Source organism: Amphibalanus amphitrite, unplaced genomic scaffold, assembly GCF_019059575.1.
Source record: "Amphibalanus amphitrite isolate SeventyFive unplaced genomic scaffold, NRLGWU_Aamphi_draft 000003F_arrow, whole genome shotgun sequence".
Classification (NCBI taxonomy): domain Eukaryota; kingdom Metazoa; phylum Arthropoda; class Thecostraca; order Balanomorpha; family Balanidae; genus Amphibalanus; species Amphibalanus amphitrite.
Genome location: NW_024881500.1, coordinates 1,294,686 through 1,311,287, shown reverse-complemented (window position 1 = coordinate 1,311,287; position 16,602 = coordinate 1,294,686). Strand labels below are relative to the sequence as shown.

The 16,602-nt window shown below is 50.4% G+C and overlaps 2 protein-coding genes across 2 annotated transcripts; both read right to left on the bottom strand.

Moving 5' to 3' along the window:
• Nucleotides 1-3,914: 3,914 nt before the first annotated feature.
• LOC122365377 (neurogenic locus notch homolog protein 1-like) lies at nucleotides 3,915-5,979 on the bottom strand. Its single transcript, XM_043336577.1, has 3 exons — nucleotides 5,698-5,979; nucleotides 5,245-5,442; nucleotides 3,915-4,892 (listed from the first exon to the last, which is right to left on the bottom strand). The coding sequence occupies exons 1-3, from the start codon at nucleotides 5,768-5,770 to the stop codon at nucleotides 4,567-4,569; spliced, it is 597 nt and encodes a 198-aa protein (XP_043192512.1). The 5' UTR covers nucleotides 5,771-5,979; the 3' UTR covers nucleotides 3,915-4,566.
• Nucleotides 5,980-11,780: 5,801 nt separating this feature from the next.
• Nucleotides 11,781-14,179, bottom strand: LOC122365304 (ciliogenesis-associated TTC17-interacting protein-like). The gene is made up of 3 exons (XM_043336462.1): nucleotides 14,093-14,179; nucleotides 13,549-13,749; nucleotides 11,781-13,173 (listed from the first exon to the last, which is right to left on the bottom strand). Exons 1-3 carry the CDS (start codon nucleotides 14,172-14,174, stop codon nucleotides 12,593-12,595), a joined length of 864 nt encoding a protein of 287 aa, XP_043192397.1. The 5' UTR covers nucleotides 14,175-14,179; the 3' UTR covers nucleotides 11,781-12,592.
• Nucleotides 14,180-16,602: the final 2,423 nt, after the last annotated feature.

The window sequence follows — 16,602 nt, the reverse complement described above, 5'->3', positions numbered from 1 at the left end:
CGAGCTGGGTGGCCTGTGACAGGGCGATTTTGACGCGCTGGAAGGCGTTCTCTGCGTCTGGTGTCCACTCCAGCGGTGCAGCGCGTTTGCGCTTGTGGTCCAGGAGACGATGCAGCGGACATAGGAGGCTGGCGGCACCCGGCAGGAAACGATGGTAGTGGGTTACCATGCCGATGAAGCGGCGTAGCTGGCGCTGCGTGGCGGGCTGCGGAAAGTCCTTCACCGCAGAGACCTTCTCCGGCAGAGGGGCGATGCCGTCCGGTGATACGTCGTGGCCCAGGAACTTGATTCGGCTGGCGCCGAACACGCACTTCTCCGGGTTGACGGTGATGCCGAACCTGTCCAGGCGCTCCAGGACTTGGCGGACGTGGCGGCGGTGTTCCTCGTGGGACGTGCTGGCGACCAGGATGTCGTCGAGGTACACGTAGCAGCACGTCAGGCCGCGCATCACCTCGTCCATGAAGCGCTGGAATGTTTGGCCGGCGTTGCGGAGCCCGAAGCTCATGCGGCACATCTCGAAGAGGCCGAAGGGCGTCACGATCGCCGTCTTCGGAATGTCGGCAGGTTCAACCGGAATCTGATGGTACGCGCGCACGAGGTCTATCTTCGTAAAGACCGTGCAGCCATGCAGATTCGCGGCGAAATCCTGAAGAAACGGTATCGGGTACCGGTCGGGCACAGTTACTTTGTTGAGTGCGCGGTAGTCGCCGCACGGTCGCCACTGTCCGGGTGTTGGTTTCGGCGCCAGGTGCAGCGGCGAGGCCCAGCTGCTTTTGGATGGGCGAGCGACGCCGATCTCCACCATCTTTTCGAACTCGTGTCGAGCGAAGCGGAGCCGGTCCGGCGGCAGGCGGCGGGGGCGCCCGACGCGAGGGGGGCCCCGCGTGACGATATGGTGCGTCACGCCGTGCCGCACGGGTAGGAGCCGGGTGGAGGTAGACGTCACGCGCGGAAATTCGCGCAGCAGGCCACTATAATCACTCTCCGCGCACATCCGGACGCCAACGGAGCTGACGCTAGCGGGAGAGCCGACGACGCACGTTGCGCCTTGGTCGGAGCGCAGCACCCGGCGGCGCATGTCGACGGTGAGTCGGTGGAAGGCCAAGAAGTCGGCGCCGAGGATTGGTGTGGAGACATCTGCCACCAGGAATTTCCACTGGAGAGACTGTGCGCCGAGCCGTACGGTGGCGTCGACGGCACCGTGGAGCTGGATGGCGGAGCCATTAGCGGCTTCCAGTCGTGGTGCGTCGCGTTGGGCGGTCACTTGGTCGTCCGGCGTCAGAACACCCGGTGGCAGGACGCTAACCTGGGCGCCGGTGTCGACCAGAAACCTCCAGTTCTTTACCGTGTCGGTAACGTAGAACAGAGGCGCCAGTGGTGGGCCGCCCGTCTTTGCTGGCGCGAGGGCAGACAGGCGAGCTAGTTTCCCTGCCACGAGCAGGGCTGGCGGCACTGGTGGGCGTCAGCGCCGAACCGCTCGTGATACCAGCACAGCCCGTCCGTCGCCGGCGGCTGCCGAGTGTCGGCGCGGGCCGTGCCCGTGCCGGGCGTCGCTGGCCGGCGTGCCGGGCGGGACCTGCTGCGTCGCCGAACGTCTGCGCGGTGGCTCTTGTACGATGCCTCCATCCGCGCGACGGTCGCGGTGAGAGCGGCCACGGCAGCTGTGAGATCCGTCCCTGCCGACTGCTGACAGTTACAGGAGTGGCTGGCCGGCGGAGCGACAGCGGCGGCCGGCGGGGCCACAGCGGCGGCCACCACGGCACCTTGCGACGCCTCCTGGAATCGGTCTGCGGCGCTGGCGAGGTCGTCGATTCCGGTCGATTCTGGCAGGAGGGCCAGGGCAGCGCGCGTGGTCTGCGGCAGGCGCTGGAGGAAGAGCGTCCGCAGGAGGCCGGTGTCATCTCTTGAATTACCCAGCATGTGCTGCATGTTACGCAGCAGCTGGGTGGGCTTCTGGTCGCCTAACTGCTGGTCCCGGAGCAGGGTCTCTAGGCGAGACGCGCGAGACTGCGCCAGCCGAGACCGCAGCGCCGTCACCAGGTCCGTGAAGGACGGCGGCGTGGCCGTCACTACGTCACGTACCTGGGAGGCTACGTGCACCGGTAGGTTCGCTACCAGCAGCTTAAACTTGGTCGCATTGTCGGTGATGTTTGCGACGTCGAATGCGCAGTCTACCTGCACCAGCCAGAGTTCCGCTTCCTCCGGCGAGAAGGCGGGCAGGCGAAACGTTGCGGACGGACGCGAGTCTGCAGTGTCGGGCATGGTGGCGGAGGTGAACGCTCGTCGCGCACTCGCTGTGCAGCCACTGGGGCGCCCGCTGCGCAATCACAGAGCGCTCGCTGCGCTGTCACTGGAGTGCACTCGCTGTGCAACCACTGAGGCGCCCGCTGCGCAATCGCAGAGCGCTCGCTGCGCTGTCACTGTAGCGCACTCGCTGTGCGGTAACTGGTGCGCTCGCGGCGCAATCACTGGCGGGTCTCGCGGGCCCGAGTGCCACACACACACACAGTCAGTCCGCCGGGCAATTACGAGCCCATTCTTGCCGAGGCGATGGGAGGCCAGGTTCGGGTAGAACCTATTCTTGCCGAGGCGGAGCTGTCAGAATCTCGTAGGATCACGTCGGGGTCACCATTTGTGGTGTGGTGCCCTCGGAGAGCCGGCGAAGTCTTCAGATGTCGTAGTCGGAGAGGGAGAGGCTTTGGAGAGTCAAACGGGATTCGCCACTGTCATCCCTCGTACTGGGTAGATGTCCCAGCCGGTTGGGCCGTGTCCCCCGTGCACTCTCCAAAAACATTTGTGGTGTGGTGCCCTCGGAGAGCCGGCGAAGTCTTCAGATGTCGTAGTCGGAGAGGGAGAGGCTTTGGAGAGTCAAACGGGATTCGCCACTGTCATCCCTCGTACTGGGTAGATGTCCCAGCCGGTTGGGCCGTGTCCCCCGTGCACTCTCCTCCACCCCTATGATCGATACCCTCCTCAAGGTGGACGCTGGCCCGTCCCAGTGGTACCCGTAGGGCTAAACCGCGCCGTAGGAGGTATAGGCGTATATTTAAACGAGTGAGGCTCGTGTCGATCAAAGAGACCAGTTGAACAACGGAACTGAACAGTTTGGCTTTACATTGTTGAGCCACGGAGAACATTGGTAGTAACGGTGAAAGTAAAAGTGACATCTGTGTGTAGCGGCGCAAGTAGAGCTTCGCGGTCTGCCGCCAGGGGCAGACTGAGCAAGCGAGGTGGCGCAGCTGTCGCTACACTCTTCACTCTTTGTTTCAAAGAGCATACCATGTTATATTGCATTTAACTAAACACGTCAGTTTCAACTCAGCGAGGCGGTTGCGGGCAGGGCTGCGGAGTCGATGGATTTTCAGTGACTCCGACTCCGACTCCGGGAAAGACTTCGACTCTGACCGACTCGGACTCCGCAGGCCCTGCAGATCTGCAGAGTCGATGGATTTTCGATGACTCCAACTCCGACTCCGACTCCTGCCTCCAAAATCGACTCCGACTCCGACTCCGACTCTACAGTCCTAGTTGCAGGATATGCTGCGATTGGCAGCACATGCGCCCACCAGTCAAGTATCACTAGAAACGGTTCGCAAGCATTATTGAAACCGAAAATTTAGATATCTGCACTTTGCAGAATGGATGGATGATCACTGATCAGTTAAGTGAGAGACACAGTTTTTATAAGTTGCGTGTTTTAAAATAGGTAGTTAATACAGCTGTATGTACAACTTGCAAGTTGCATGCCATTAGATAGATCTGTGCTCGTAAAAAAGAAGCTGAAATATGTAAGGCTCGTATCAAATCAACCATACATATACCTAGTACCTACTTACCACTGAACGATGATTTTATTGATACTCTTCTATTTTGTTGTCTATTTTCGTCCTGAATGTATATAAAATACAAATTTGTTCACGATATAACACTATGTATTGCTGTCATCACACAATCTTCATATACCACGCCATTTTACCACGGCTTGCGATTGTCCAAAAAAATGATACGCGAGCGTCGCTGTCACAAGGTGAAAGGAAGCATGCAAAACGGATCAAATAATTTGTAACATGTTAATCTGTTCAATACTATGCGCGTAACAAGGCTCGTGACATGTGAATTGTGCTAGTTCACAATGTCGGTCTATAGTAGAACAAATGCCCTTGTGCAGCTTGCACTCGACCGTAAGATACACGCCACATAAAGTGAGCACAACAGTCTGCCGTTACGGTTGGTGTGTGTCCATGTCAGTAGACCTTATCTAAACATCTATGTCATGATCGGGGCCATTGTCTCGACTGGAGACTGGCGGCAAAGCGGCCTTCAAGAACACAAAGAAGTAAAGCTGGACAGTGCACACGGTCATGTATATGAATAAATAGACAATACGTAATTGATGTTTTAAAAAGGAAAAACATCTACTTTTCATGCACACAACACGAACAAATCCGTCCTCAACTTGTTCTCACGCTCACTCGGCACTCTCACAATAACTGGCAGCAAAGAACTGTAGAAAAGAAGCTCAACATCGACTACAACAACTTATCGACCAGGCAGCCCGATCACTCCTCAGTCATCCTCCTGACTGTTGTTCTTCTCCGAGCCACCCTCACCGGAGATCTTGAGCCGGAGCTCCTCCGCCTTGGCCTTAGAGTCGGCGGAGGGCTTCACCTTCTCGGCCAGGCTGCCGGCCACCTGGTACCAGGCGGCGGCGTCCGTGCACAGCAGCTTGGGCAGGCACGGCGGCGAAAGACAGATGTTGTCGGGTACCTCGGCGCAGATCTCGCCGTCGAGGCACACCTTGTTGTCGCAGGTGGGCTCCACCACGGGCCGGCAGACGGGCGTGGGCAGCAGCTGGCAGAACCGCTCCGGAGAGGCGCAGTCGCCGCACGGGTCTGCGGGAGGAGCGGGCGCGTGGTCAGTGACATGAAGGGGTGAGCGTGGCAAATAACATGAGGGGGAGAAGGAGTGGTCAACGACATGAGGCGATAGGGCGTGGTCAGAGACATGGTAGCAGTGAATGGCCAACAACCTCATGGAGAACGCCACTCAAATAAGGCACTGAATTTGAGTTGTATCAGGAAAGACCTGTGATGATCTATCATTGTGTATAACGAAACGAAGCCAAGGCGGAAGGCGCTGTTGATGCTCAACTCTCAACCTTATGCCAAACCAAATCATATATCAATATCAATCCTGGAAGCCATCTCCGCCGTTCACCGCTTGCGAGCCCGATGTATCACTCACTGGTTTTGACGCAGTAGGGTTTCGGGTGGCAGGGCAGCGAGACGCAGACGTCCTGCATCAGGGCGCACTGGTAGCCAGGCTCGCAGGGAACACCGGCACAGGTGGGTGCCTCCAAGCGCATGCACACACTGACACCGTCCACGTCCTGGCACCGATTCGGCGGCAGGCACGGCTGGTGGCCGCAGAACTCCATGCGGCCTGCAACAGCGCACATAAATGGGACAGGTTAGGCAAGAATACACATGATAATTGGATTAATTATAGTGATTACTTCCTTCTTGAGATGATGCAAAAGACAATGTGACAGAAAATGTTGAAACAGAAATTGAATTAGAAGCTTAACGATTGAAATTACGGGTGAAGTAATCAGCCACTCGTGTCCAAATCATTCCGCTGGGATCACTTATTTTGCACTGATGAATCAACTCCAATGAACCCACGTGCACCACTCACGTGAAAAGGGCGAGGCGGCCTGGACCGAGGCCGAAGCCACCAGGAGCGTTGCGAGGGCGGAGGAAGTGAACATGGCTGAGGCTGAGGAGCGAGTGAGCTCTGTGGCCGCCGCGGCCGCCTAAATAGTCGGGCGGCGCGGTCACGGCAGCGACTGCCGCTGCAGGTCCAGCCCGGATGTTCCCCTGGCCGGCCGCGTGTGTATCTGATGACAGACATTTCCTTGCAGCGCACGGCGACAGACAATGGAATTCCCTTGGACTCGGCGCAAGGCCCGCCGCCGTTACCCCGCTCGCGTCACAGCGCGCGCCAGACAGTCCGAGGCGTGGACTGGCCCGGGCCCGGCGCTCACTGGTCTGTGGTCGGTAAAAAACGGGCCACTTGGGGCAAACCGAGAGAAAAGTGAACCATATCCAATTTATCCTGCAGGGAAAACACATTAGCATGCAAAACGAATAAAAACGCGATGTGAGGTTGGGAGAACGTAAACACCAAACACAAAGACGGATTAGCGTTGGATGTTCCGTAATTCGGTGAAGTTCTGCAAATTAGATATTGGTGGGAACCACGTTTGGACAGAATTCGAGTAGCAAGGTCAGGTGTACCTACTAACAAGGTAAACATGAGTTAATGCGTCATGATGCATCATCATTTGCATAAATGCTTCATAATTGGCGTCATAAGCCTCACCAGGAGCTCGAAACATTTTGAGCGATCTAAGAAACTGACTGGTCTGAGATCATATTCCTGAGAATTTGCTTTGTCACTAAATATTTCGGCGTGAGAATCACACATGTGCTAGTGCATAATTATCCTCTAGCACTTTGATTTGTTTCGAGATAACGCATCGAGGCCGTTCAATGCCGCTCCAAGTACGGAGTAAGTGAATTCCTAGTGCTCTACAGTCGCTTAAAAACATTCCAGGATAATGGGTATGTTTCTCAGAATGCTGGTAACTTTGGCTCCGTACTTCTGCATTTGACGCAATTATCTCGAGCAATGTCATGGGAAAGGACAAGGACCACGGATTTGGTCACTTATACCTATAGTGGGAAAAGTTGGGCATATACGCAGCTAGCTTCCACCCAATTTGGTACCACAAAACTATTTTTTATCCATAATGCCAGGAGCTGTTTTGATGATCGATAGCTCCGATCCGAATTTGCCAAGAGCCCAGCTGCCTGGGGCTCTTAGATCTCCACAGTCCACATCCTGCTGGGGGAGGGGAAGGGCGAACATATCCTCCCTCTAATTTTGTTCCTGAGCCACTTAGTTAACGAGTCATGTGGTAAGCTTTGTTTGAAAAAAATGTAGCTATAAATGTTATTGTTCAGATGTGGCAGAGACATCATATCATTAAAAACTGTTTAAAACACCAGCTTCTTTTATTTATAGCGGGAGCTTTTGAAAGACTTTCTCCTTTCTCCTTCTTTGAAAGACGCTCGTCCTTCTCATTCAGCCTGTCTAAAAAGCACTAAAACACACAATACACAGGACAGGTACAGACTAAATGAAAATAGATATTTGAAAAACCGTAAAAGGTAATAGGCAATATTTATCGGTAATTTGTACATCAGTTAAAAATGTCAGGCCGGCAAAATTCATATTAAAGGTAAAAATGTACCCCTACTGATTTCCAGGACTTTTACAAGTCGGGCGGATACTTCGTAAGCTAACAGAAGTACAGAACCGCAAAAAATATTCGATTGCCCGCATTACCAGTTCTTCCGTTTACCTCGGGCGTGACCTCGGGTCACCAGCTCGGCCCACTGGGGGCAAAACCATAAATAAACTTTTTCCAGGAACAGTTTTTCCACAACTCTTACATGCATATTGCACAACTCTTTTTGCACCACTCTTTTTCCATGCGTTTTTTTTTCACAACAGCGTTATGCATCAGTTGATGCGCTCCCTTTCCACCTAACACTTACTAAGCTGATTCTACATATAAGGCTTCCTTTTTTTCTTACATGCCCTCATCAAAAGCTATTTCCAATAGTTGATTATGATTTATGACTCACATGATCTCATATCATATATCCTTTTTTGTCTTACTTGATCATCAACATGCGCTAACCTGAAAATAATATGTCAGAGCTCAACTAAAATGAAATTAATTACATTGATGTCCAGTGATCTTTTGTGAATTACCGATATGTTATTCATTTTCAATGTAATTCGCTGGGGCTTTTGGGAGAGCCTATCATAAGTGAAGGAAAGGAAACTCGTACTTGAAAAAACGGTAAATGTGTTTCGATTGTTTGGTAGCTCGAATGTCTCGATGACATAGTTTTTTTGTCCACAGATTATCCTTTCAAAATGCAGACAGCTTCATTAGGAAAGAAGAAACATATGCATGCGGTGCCGTAATAAGGCAGCGGTGTCCGCATAGGTAAAAATGCTGCTGGCTAGTGTTTCTCAGGCTACTTTTTATTCAGATTATGATTTGAATTCAAGGAGAAAACGATTAACCCGCGCCACGCTGGGGGTCCTGGATTTCCACGTCCTGCTGGAGGAGGGGTTGAACCTAACACAGCGAGGTGGAGGGGGCGTATTCAATGAATGCCCCCTTCTAACTCGGCTCCTGGGGCACGTTGTGATACGGGAAAGGTGGCGTTCGAAAGAAAGAGTGTCCATAATAATGGCCAAATTAATCCGGTCACTTTTTCGTCAGGTCAAAGGTCAGGTCACCAAAGAACATTGAATGCCATTTTTCGCTGATTTTCAGGTCGAAGGTCGACAATTTTCAACAAACCGACGTATAACTCAGTACCTGATAGAGCTAAAGCGCCCCAGAAAAGCACATTTGATAGCCCTATTAGCGCTCTTTCTGAGTATTTCTCTCAGGTTTGGCCTAATGTCATCGGTTTTGCCTGCAGGGGGCAAAGATTCCGATATTGACGATTTTTGCAGAAATAGTTTTTTTCTGCAATAACTTTTGACTCAAACCTTGCACGGGCTTACTTTTACCGGCATCGTGTTCTTCTTGTCAAGACGCATCGATTGAACTATAATTTGACCTTGAAAGGTCAACTTGAAACTCCTACCTCAGGCCAAGGTCATGATCTGACCGTAAAGGGTCATGTTGCATATCAGTCGATTCGTATTGTCAAGCTGAACACATCTTAGGCTTTTTCATTGTTCTAGCACGGCTCTATCAAAAGTTATTTGCGAAAGCTTATTGGATACCATTCGTGACCTGAGATGACCTCAGGGACATAAACAGAGGTCACAGGTGCCATTTCCATGCTCAGTGTGTCATACTTACTTGCAATTTAGTATTTGAGAATGTTTAGAATGACGTTCATCCAAAAGAAGCGCCTTTCAATTTTCTCATAATGCGGAGGTCGCAAAATTGACCTGACCTTAGGTCACCGATATCAAAATTCCGAGATACATATTTTATACATACTGTTTCACTTATCAATCGCGGAAAGTTTCAAGGCGATCGGTCACTCTATCTAGCTATGGTAGACATTGAATCTTTTTCAGGGGAGGTCACTTGAAGTGACCTGATGACCTGACCCTGAGTGGACTTGGTCTGAAACTTTCACAGCATACTCAGAAAAAATATGATAAGGTGTGCCAAAACACCGTGGTTCAAATATTCCCGAAAAACCGCAGGGAATGGGGATTGTTCAAACACCCTCCAACAGGGCTCGGGTTAGACGTCAAATTATATTATTATATTTGATATGAAGACAATATTATTATTATTATTATTATTCTTGTATTATGACCTCCATACAACAATGGCTCTTCCGGTCACACAGTAATGATCACAAAGTGCTAAAGTGACAAGCACACATAACATCGCATCTTCATGGCGGCAAAGTTCATGACAAGCACAATAAACACAAAGTAATCCTATAATATGCTCTATAAATGCTAGAGGATAAAAATCTGCTTGTGCTCGTGTACGAGTATGACACTCCATTGACTCATCGACGGTAGGCAGCATGACACTTGGCTCTCGGGTCATAATCTTTGATCATTTTTCACTAATCGATCATAATTGATTCATCATTTTTCAAACGCTGCTTAACGTTTTCTGAGAGCTCAAGGAACATTTGCTCGTGTCTTTTATTGTTCTCTTAAAATTTCTCCGTGCTTCGTCTTGCATTAGTGTACGGTGCTAAGTAATTGATAAATCAGCCATGTTAATCAACCATGTCATGTCAATTTTAATCGTTACATAGGTGGCAGAGGTGCCGAGTTTTAGAGACATGAATACGCCCCCTCCACCTCACGGTGTTGGAATCAAACCAATGTCATGGGATGGTCCCCAGGCTAAGCGGGTATAAAATGACAGAAACACTTGTGCAGTGGTTCAAACTTTCCAGTCGCAGCGGCGCACCAGCTGTCTCAATCAGCCCGACGTCTCCCGCGTAAGCACATCGCCCTATACCGGCTCTGAAATGGCCTTGCTAGACGGTGAACTAGCCTCACTGTAGAAAGATGCCCTCTCGTGAGGCCTCCCTATTTCCTATAGTCACCCAATGACAGTGAATATAATGAGCATCGGATGCTAATGCACGAAATCGCAGAGAATATTCCTGCGTTTGCTGATGATGGTCTTCAAGCTTCAATCCACGCCTCTTGTTCTCACAGGTAGGACTCATCATGCATGGCTCGATGGCTCAGTTCAAGTCAAGTCTTTTGGGCATGCATTGTGCGTATAGAAGGTTGATTGTTGACTCGATGACGACGCAGGTTAAGGTAAGCTCCCTAGTTTGCTGTTTAATGTATGTAATTTCAGTGAGTTAGATGTCGCTGTGCAATTTAGGTAACTACATGCAATATACGCCTTTAGGCAATGGACAGCATTCTGTCGTAGATTGGCACCAATAAAAGGTATTATATGAAGGATCCTTTTACCTATCATGCTAATGATGGTATATTGTATAAGCAGTGTCAGACGGTTAACTCGGTATAGTTTTCCGCCCTTGTTGAGCTCATTAGGAAACAGCGTTGATGCTCAATTTCCGTGTATTGAATGCGGCATAAAAATCAAGGGCAGCAGTTTCGCACGGGTATAACGTATGCAACATATATAGCTGCATCCCTGTATGGCTGTTGTATTTAACGTTTGCTGTTCTGTTCTGTAGCTGTGGCTGGCGACGCTGCTCTTTTTCAGTGTTCAGTCCCGGTTCGGTTTTCAACATCTGGGATCTTTCTCAAAATAGTAGGCATCACAAATTATTAAAGCTGACCCTAATTAATATTGAGAATAACCATTTGTTGCCATTGCGCATAGCATAAATTCAGCGCACACGGAGTGTTTTACTCTCTCTCTCTCTCTCTCTCTCTCTCTCTCTCTCTCTCTCTCTCTCTCTCTCTCTCTCTCTCTCTCTCTCTCTCTCTCTCTCTCTCTCTCTCTCTCTCTCTCTCTCTCTCTCTCTCTCTCTCTCTCTCTCTCTCTCTCTCTCTCTCTCTCTCTCTCTTTCTCTCTCTCTCTCTCCCTCGCGCTCTCGCTCCAATTTGTCATGAAATTCATCCGTTTATTTTCGCAATCTTTAGAAATGATTTGCTTGATTCTAAAAGTCGAATTACCTTTTCCGTTGCTTCACAGAGCAATAATCTCGTCGTTACACTGTTTAAAAGTGATGTCTACTAAAAAAAAACTTTCATTTACGTATCATTTAGTGAATGCATTATAATCAACAAATGAAACAGAACAAAACTTCGAGCATTAATAATCACAATGCAAAAATTGAGATGTCAATTTACCGACACACCTTTCCTCAATGTGGTTACTTTATGTTTCACAGTGCTTACGGGCGTGTCTATTTGCCATTTAGGTGCTCAACGTTTTGTCGTGAAAAGAGTTACTTTGTAGTTTGTACAGTCCACAGCAGAAGTTATGTGGGGTTTCAGTCATGGGTATGGTCTGCTTCTGAAGGTTAGGAACGATTAGCCAGACTGCAGTGAAACTTTGAATGTAGCTTATGTGTATCGCCACCCTTGCAGCTGCAACTTTAGCTATTGACATCTTCTTTTCGATCACTCCGCATTAAACAATCGCCAGTCAAAGCCAGCCGTTGAGATTGGTAAAACCCTACATTACTTTAGCGGTGGGCTGTACCTATGCTCCTCAACCGAACCCGCTTAAAAGACTGCTGAATGTTGAAGACTGCTAAAAACTGAGCAGTTTTTAGTCATTCCCATCGTTAATTGTTGCATAAGACCCACTACAAGTTTTGTCATAGTCATTCAAGAGGTATTCTTAGAGAGTCGTTTTCCTTCGTTGGGATATCAATCTTAATGGTCGCGAAAACGAAGACACCAAGCATGACGAAACTTCGAAACAAAACAATTTGATTTTTTGGATTGCTTTGGAAAAGAAGTTAGAATCTATTGAACTAGCATCCTTTGTAAAAATAGCGTTCAACTGATTTCAAATGCCACCTTTATAAAACATTGATGTTCTAAGCAAACCAACGTGACCATTTGGCGAGTATTATTACGTTGAAAGAAGAAAATCCTCTTCCGTGTGGTAAAATGCTTGATAAGTCATTTGAAATTAATTTGCCTATTGATCAGCACTCAGCTCTACTTTGAAATTGCTTAGCCCTTGCATCAAACACATTTGATTTTGTGTTTCTCAGTAAAACTGGTGAACACCATATATGTGCTGACTAATATGAGTTTATCACGGCACGTACTGGTGAGGAGACCAAACACCTGCAGGCACAGATGATGACACTGACTGATCAGACATTACAGTTACACTTGGCACAGCAGAGCACGTATCATAATCGCATATCATAGAGAGCTCAACTCTCCACTTACTCATACAGACACACTTTCCAGAACCGAAACGCAGTGTTGTATATTACACTGCATATTGTTAAAACACAACGCAAGTTATGATAAGCACAACAGAACAACACCTGACTTAGTCTTCTTCCTCGTCTTCCTCCTCTTCCTCCTCCTCCTCCTCATCTTCCTCTTCTTCTTCTTCCTCTTCTTCTTCCTCTTCTTCTGCTTGGTTTTCTTCCTCTACCTGTGCACTTTTCTCCTCTGTCTGATTATCTTCTTCTGGTTGTTCTTCCTCATTCACTTGCTCTTCTTCTTCCGCTTGCACGTCCTGATCCTGATCCTCTTCTTCCACCTGGTCTTCCTCTTCAGCTGCTTCCTCCTCTGCCACCTGCTGGTCTTCTTCCTCCTCCTCCTCCTCTTCCTCCTCCTTTCCCTTCCTGCTCTTCTTGCTCTTCTTCCTGTAGCTCCTGCTGCTGCTGCTCTTCCTTGAGCCGCTGCTGGCGCCGCTGCCAGAGCCCTTGTACAGCAGCGGCCAGGCCGCGTCGCATTTGAACGTCACGCGGCACGGCGGAGCCTTGCACGCCAGCGGAATCTCGTGGCAGATCTCACCCAGTTCGCAGATCTTGTTTTCGCACGTAGGCTCGACTACGAACTTGCACTCGGGCTTGGGAAGCAGCTGACAGAACATGTCCGGTGCCGCACAGTCGCCGCATGGGTCTGTAAGAGGAGACAGATGAGTTAGATGCGGGCTAGAACAAATGCGAATAGCAGGAAGAAATTGTTTTGACTGTTTTGTGGCACTCTGACTATTGTACGAAAGCATATCTTGAACCATAATCTATGTTATAATCATCATGATTACTATTGATATCAGTTTTCTTCATTACGGACTTTTGTCATTGACCTGAGCATCAGCCGATCCTTCGAAACTTTAGGGGAATAATGTAAATGTTATGATGATTTCGAATTTATAACAAGCAGCCGAAATATCTACAAACGAAAGAAACATTGTTAAAATAGTCTATATGCAAAAAAAAAAACATTCATTTGTTTGCCCACGTTCTGTCTCATAAGCCGTTATTCATCACTCACTCTTTTTGACGCAGTACGGCTTGGGGTAGCAGGGTCGTGACCGGCACAGATCCTGCAGCAGTGCGCACTCGTAGCCGTCCGGGCACAGCGTCTTGGAGCACGTCGGCGACGGCGTCCGCACGCACACCTCCACCCCCAGAAACGGCAGGCACTTGTTGGGCGCGAAACACGACTGCTTGCCACAGAACGTCAGCTTGCCCTCTGCAACACATGGGAGATGACGTCAGTTGAGGGTGAGGAAGAGCACTTGTGAAATTTTACATTGTTTCTCTAAATGTGTTCAGAGAAGCTATAAACAGAAATGCTATTGGATCAACGAGTGCGTTGTTTATTGCGATTGAAAGCCATTGAAACACAATTATTAGTATCTACTTTATCAGATGAGTCCTCGCTTGTAACTCGCCATCAAAGGACAATCCCCTCGAGAGTCGAGATATGCAAGACCTGCTAAAGGAATATTCATTATCCAAATAACCATCTCTCCTATTCTACGTTTATTTGGCTTCCTTTACTAATCAAAGCTGCCGCGACCCACCGCTCTCACCTGAGTGCATCGAGGCAATGGATGCCTCAGCGGCGGCGGCCGAAGCCAGGAGGAGGACGGGGAGTGCGACCGACACGAACATGACTGTATGAGTGCGACCACCAGCGGAGCTCGGTCGCCTAAATAGGCGGCTGGCCGAGACGAGACCGGTGCTAATGGTCGGCCCATGCTCTGTCCGCACTCACCTTTCCTGGCGCGCGGCGGCAAACAATGCTCGCGGTGCGGTCGGCTCACCCGAACGTCCCCCGGAGCTGGATTTCCTCGGAGGAAAGCAGCCGCTCCACAGCCGGGATGGGGCCGATGGACGGGCCGGGACTGAGAACCGACCATGTCCCACCGAACAGGTGCCGTCATCGTGTCCGCCTGACGCCGCCAATTCGGGGAACTGATAATGAGAAGCGCTGGTTTAGTGGGAACTGACGGAGATCCGTGAAGTTTCTGGAACTTTCAAGCAGTAGAGCCAGAAGATGATTTTTTTTAGATTTTATCTCCAAGATTCTCCAAAGATCGAGACACGTGACTTGTATATGAACGGTAGGGTGTGTCATCGAGGGGGTGATTCTCGCAGAATCAAACGCCGTAAGGTTTTTCCTTGGCACATTGATCAATAATGAATTTTCATCCATATCCGAGTCCACCAAAATTAAAATTCGTGCGGCGCCAGCCGTTCAAAGTTTTGGCGCCCGGCGTTGCAGTCTCCAATGCTGAGCGTCACCCAGCACTGCGAGTAACACCAAGTATTGTAGGAGGTAATAATGCAAAATAACTACCGCTGAAAATGATGCTTTTGAGCGCTTCTAAGGCTGATTGTTGCAAAAAAGCAAGTCCTTAGAGTGTCCAATTATTCTTTTTATTGTGCTCAATGAATTAAATCGAGCATGGCTTCTGAAACTAAAGAAGAAGCTGCCCGATTTTGAGAAGCGGGCGGGGTGGAGGCGGAGACGGCAAGTGACTCAGATTCGTCTTCTGAAAACACCGACTCCGTGGCATCCTCTGGGCGGTGCTTCTTCTTCTTCTTCAGCATGTCATCTCGTGTGACCTGGCCTGTCTCCACCAGGAAGTCCCGGATGAGTCCAGCCTCGGTGGAAAGGATCTCCCTCAGCGTCGGCAAAGGGCCCCACGGGCGGGTCCGTGGCCCCTGGTAGGCGGGGTAGTCGACCAACAGGTGTTTGGCCGAGTCCGGTTCGTCGCAACGGACTTTCTCGTCAGACTCGGCCGGACCAAGTCGGAATCGGGTGTCTCCGGTGAGTGGGGAGCAGCTCACGCGGAGCTGTGCCACTGTGATCGACGCTCGGCGGTCCAGTTCTCTCTCCGTGGCCCAGAGCGCCACATCGTCCGCATTCGCAGATGTGTACCTCCAGTTCCCGAGCCGCAGTTATAGCCGGTCATACGAGACTGCAGGGTTAGCGTCCGATGGCTGCGCTGGTCCTTCAGGAAGACAGCCTCCTCCTGAGTGACTGTGGGCGATGAGACTTTTGCACCTGCTCTGAGAGTTGCATTTGCATTTGGCGATATCCAGGAGTTGTTGAATTATGCAGTGGCGGCGCTTTGCTGGTTCCCTGTGTCGTGCTATAATTGTCGTATGGGCATTTCCTAATCAGCTACGTTTTTTTCGCCTCGTGAATTATGATCCGGATAGCATAGGGCCCTGCCGAAAGTGACACGGCCGCGTACAAAACATTTCGTGATAGGACAGCCGGCACTTTTGTCCCAACAGCGACTGCTGACTAAAGCAGAGGCCTTCAGTTATGTCAGGTGGCTGAGTGCTCAAAGAAGAAATCCAACAAATAGTGCATTTAGGGCCGTGGCGAAAAAAGGACAAGGCAACTCTGAACTAATGAAGGAATCCCTGTTCGCGATCTATGTAAAACACACGACGAAAGTGATCAAAAGGGACTGCTATAAGCCCCACAGACAGCCCTACAGACTTCTGAACAAAACACCAGAGACACAGGAAGGAACAAAGCGCCGCCACTGCATAATTCAACAACTCCTGGATATCGCCAAATGCAAATGCAAGTCTCATCGCCCACTGAGTCACTCAGCAGGAGGCTGTCTTCCTGAAGGACCAACGCAGCCATCGGACGCTAACCCTGCAGGCTCGTATGACCGGCTATAACTGCGGCTCGGGAACTGGAGGTACACATCTGCGAATGCGGACGATGTGGCGCTCTGGGCCACGGAGAGAGAACTGGACCGCCGAGCGTCGATCGCAGTGGCACAGCTCCGCGTGAGCTGCTCCCCACTCACCGGAGACACCCGATTCCGACTCGGTCCGGCCGAGTCTGACGAGAAAGTCCGTTGCGACGAACCGGACTCGGCCAAACACCTGTTGGTCGACTACCCCGCCTACCAGGGGCCACGGACCCGCCCGTGGGGCCCTTTGCCGACGCTGAGGGAGATCCTTTCCACCGAGGCTGGACTCATCCGGGACTTCCTGGTGGAGACGGGCCGGGTCACACGAGATGACATGCTGAAGAAGAAGAAGAAGAAGAAGCACCGCCCAGAGG

Excerpts from the sequence above, each read along its gene's own strand:
- LOC122365377 (XM_043336577.1), bottom strand. The coding sequence starts at position 5,770 with ATGTTCACTTCCTCCGCCCTCGCAACGCTCCTGGTGGCTTCGGCCTCG. Across the intron at positions 5,443-5,697 it reads GGCCGCCTCGCCCTTTTCAC|GCCGCATGGAGTTCTGCGGC; the intron begins GTGAGTGGTGCA and ends GCGCTGTTGCAG. Across the intron at positions 4,893-5,244 it reads ACCCTACTGCGTCAAAACCA|ACCCGTGCGGCGACTGCGCC; the intron begins GTGAGTGATACA and ends CTCCTCCCGCAG.
- LOC122365304 (XM_043336462.1), bottom strand. The coding sequence starts at position 14,174 with ATGTTCGTGTCGGTCGCACTCCCCGTCCTCCTCCTGGCTTCGGCCGCC. Across the intron at positions 13,750-14,092 it reads CATTGCCTCGATGCACTCAG|AGGGCAAGCTGACGTTCTGT; the intron begins GTGAGAGCGGTG and ends CATGTGTTGCAG. Across the intron at positions 13,174-13,548 it reads GCCGTACTGCGTCAAAAAGA|ACCCATGCGGCGACTGTGCG; the intron begins GTGAGTGATGAA and ends CTCCTCTTACAG.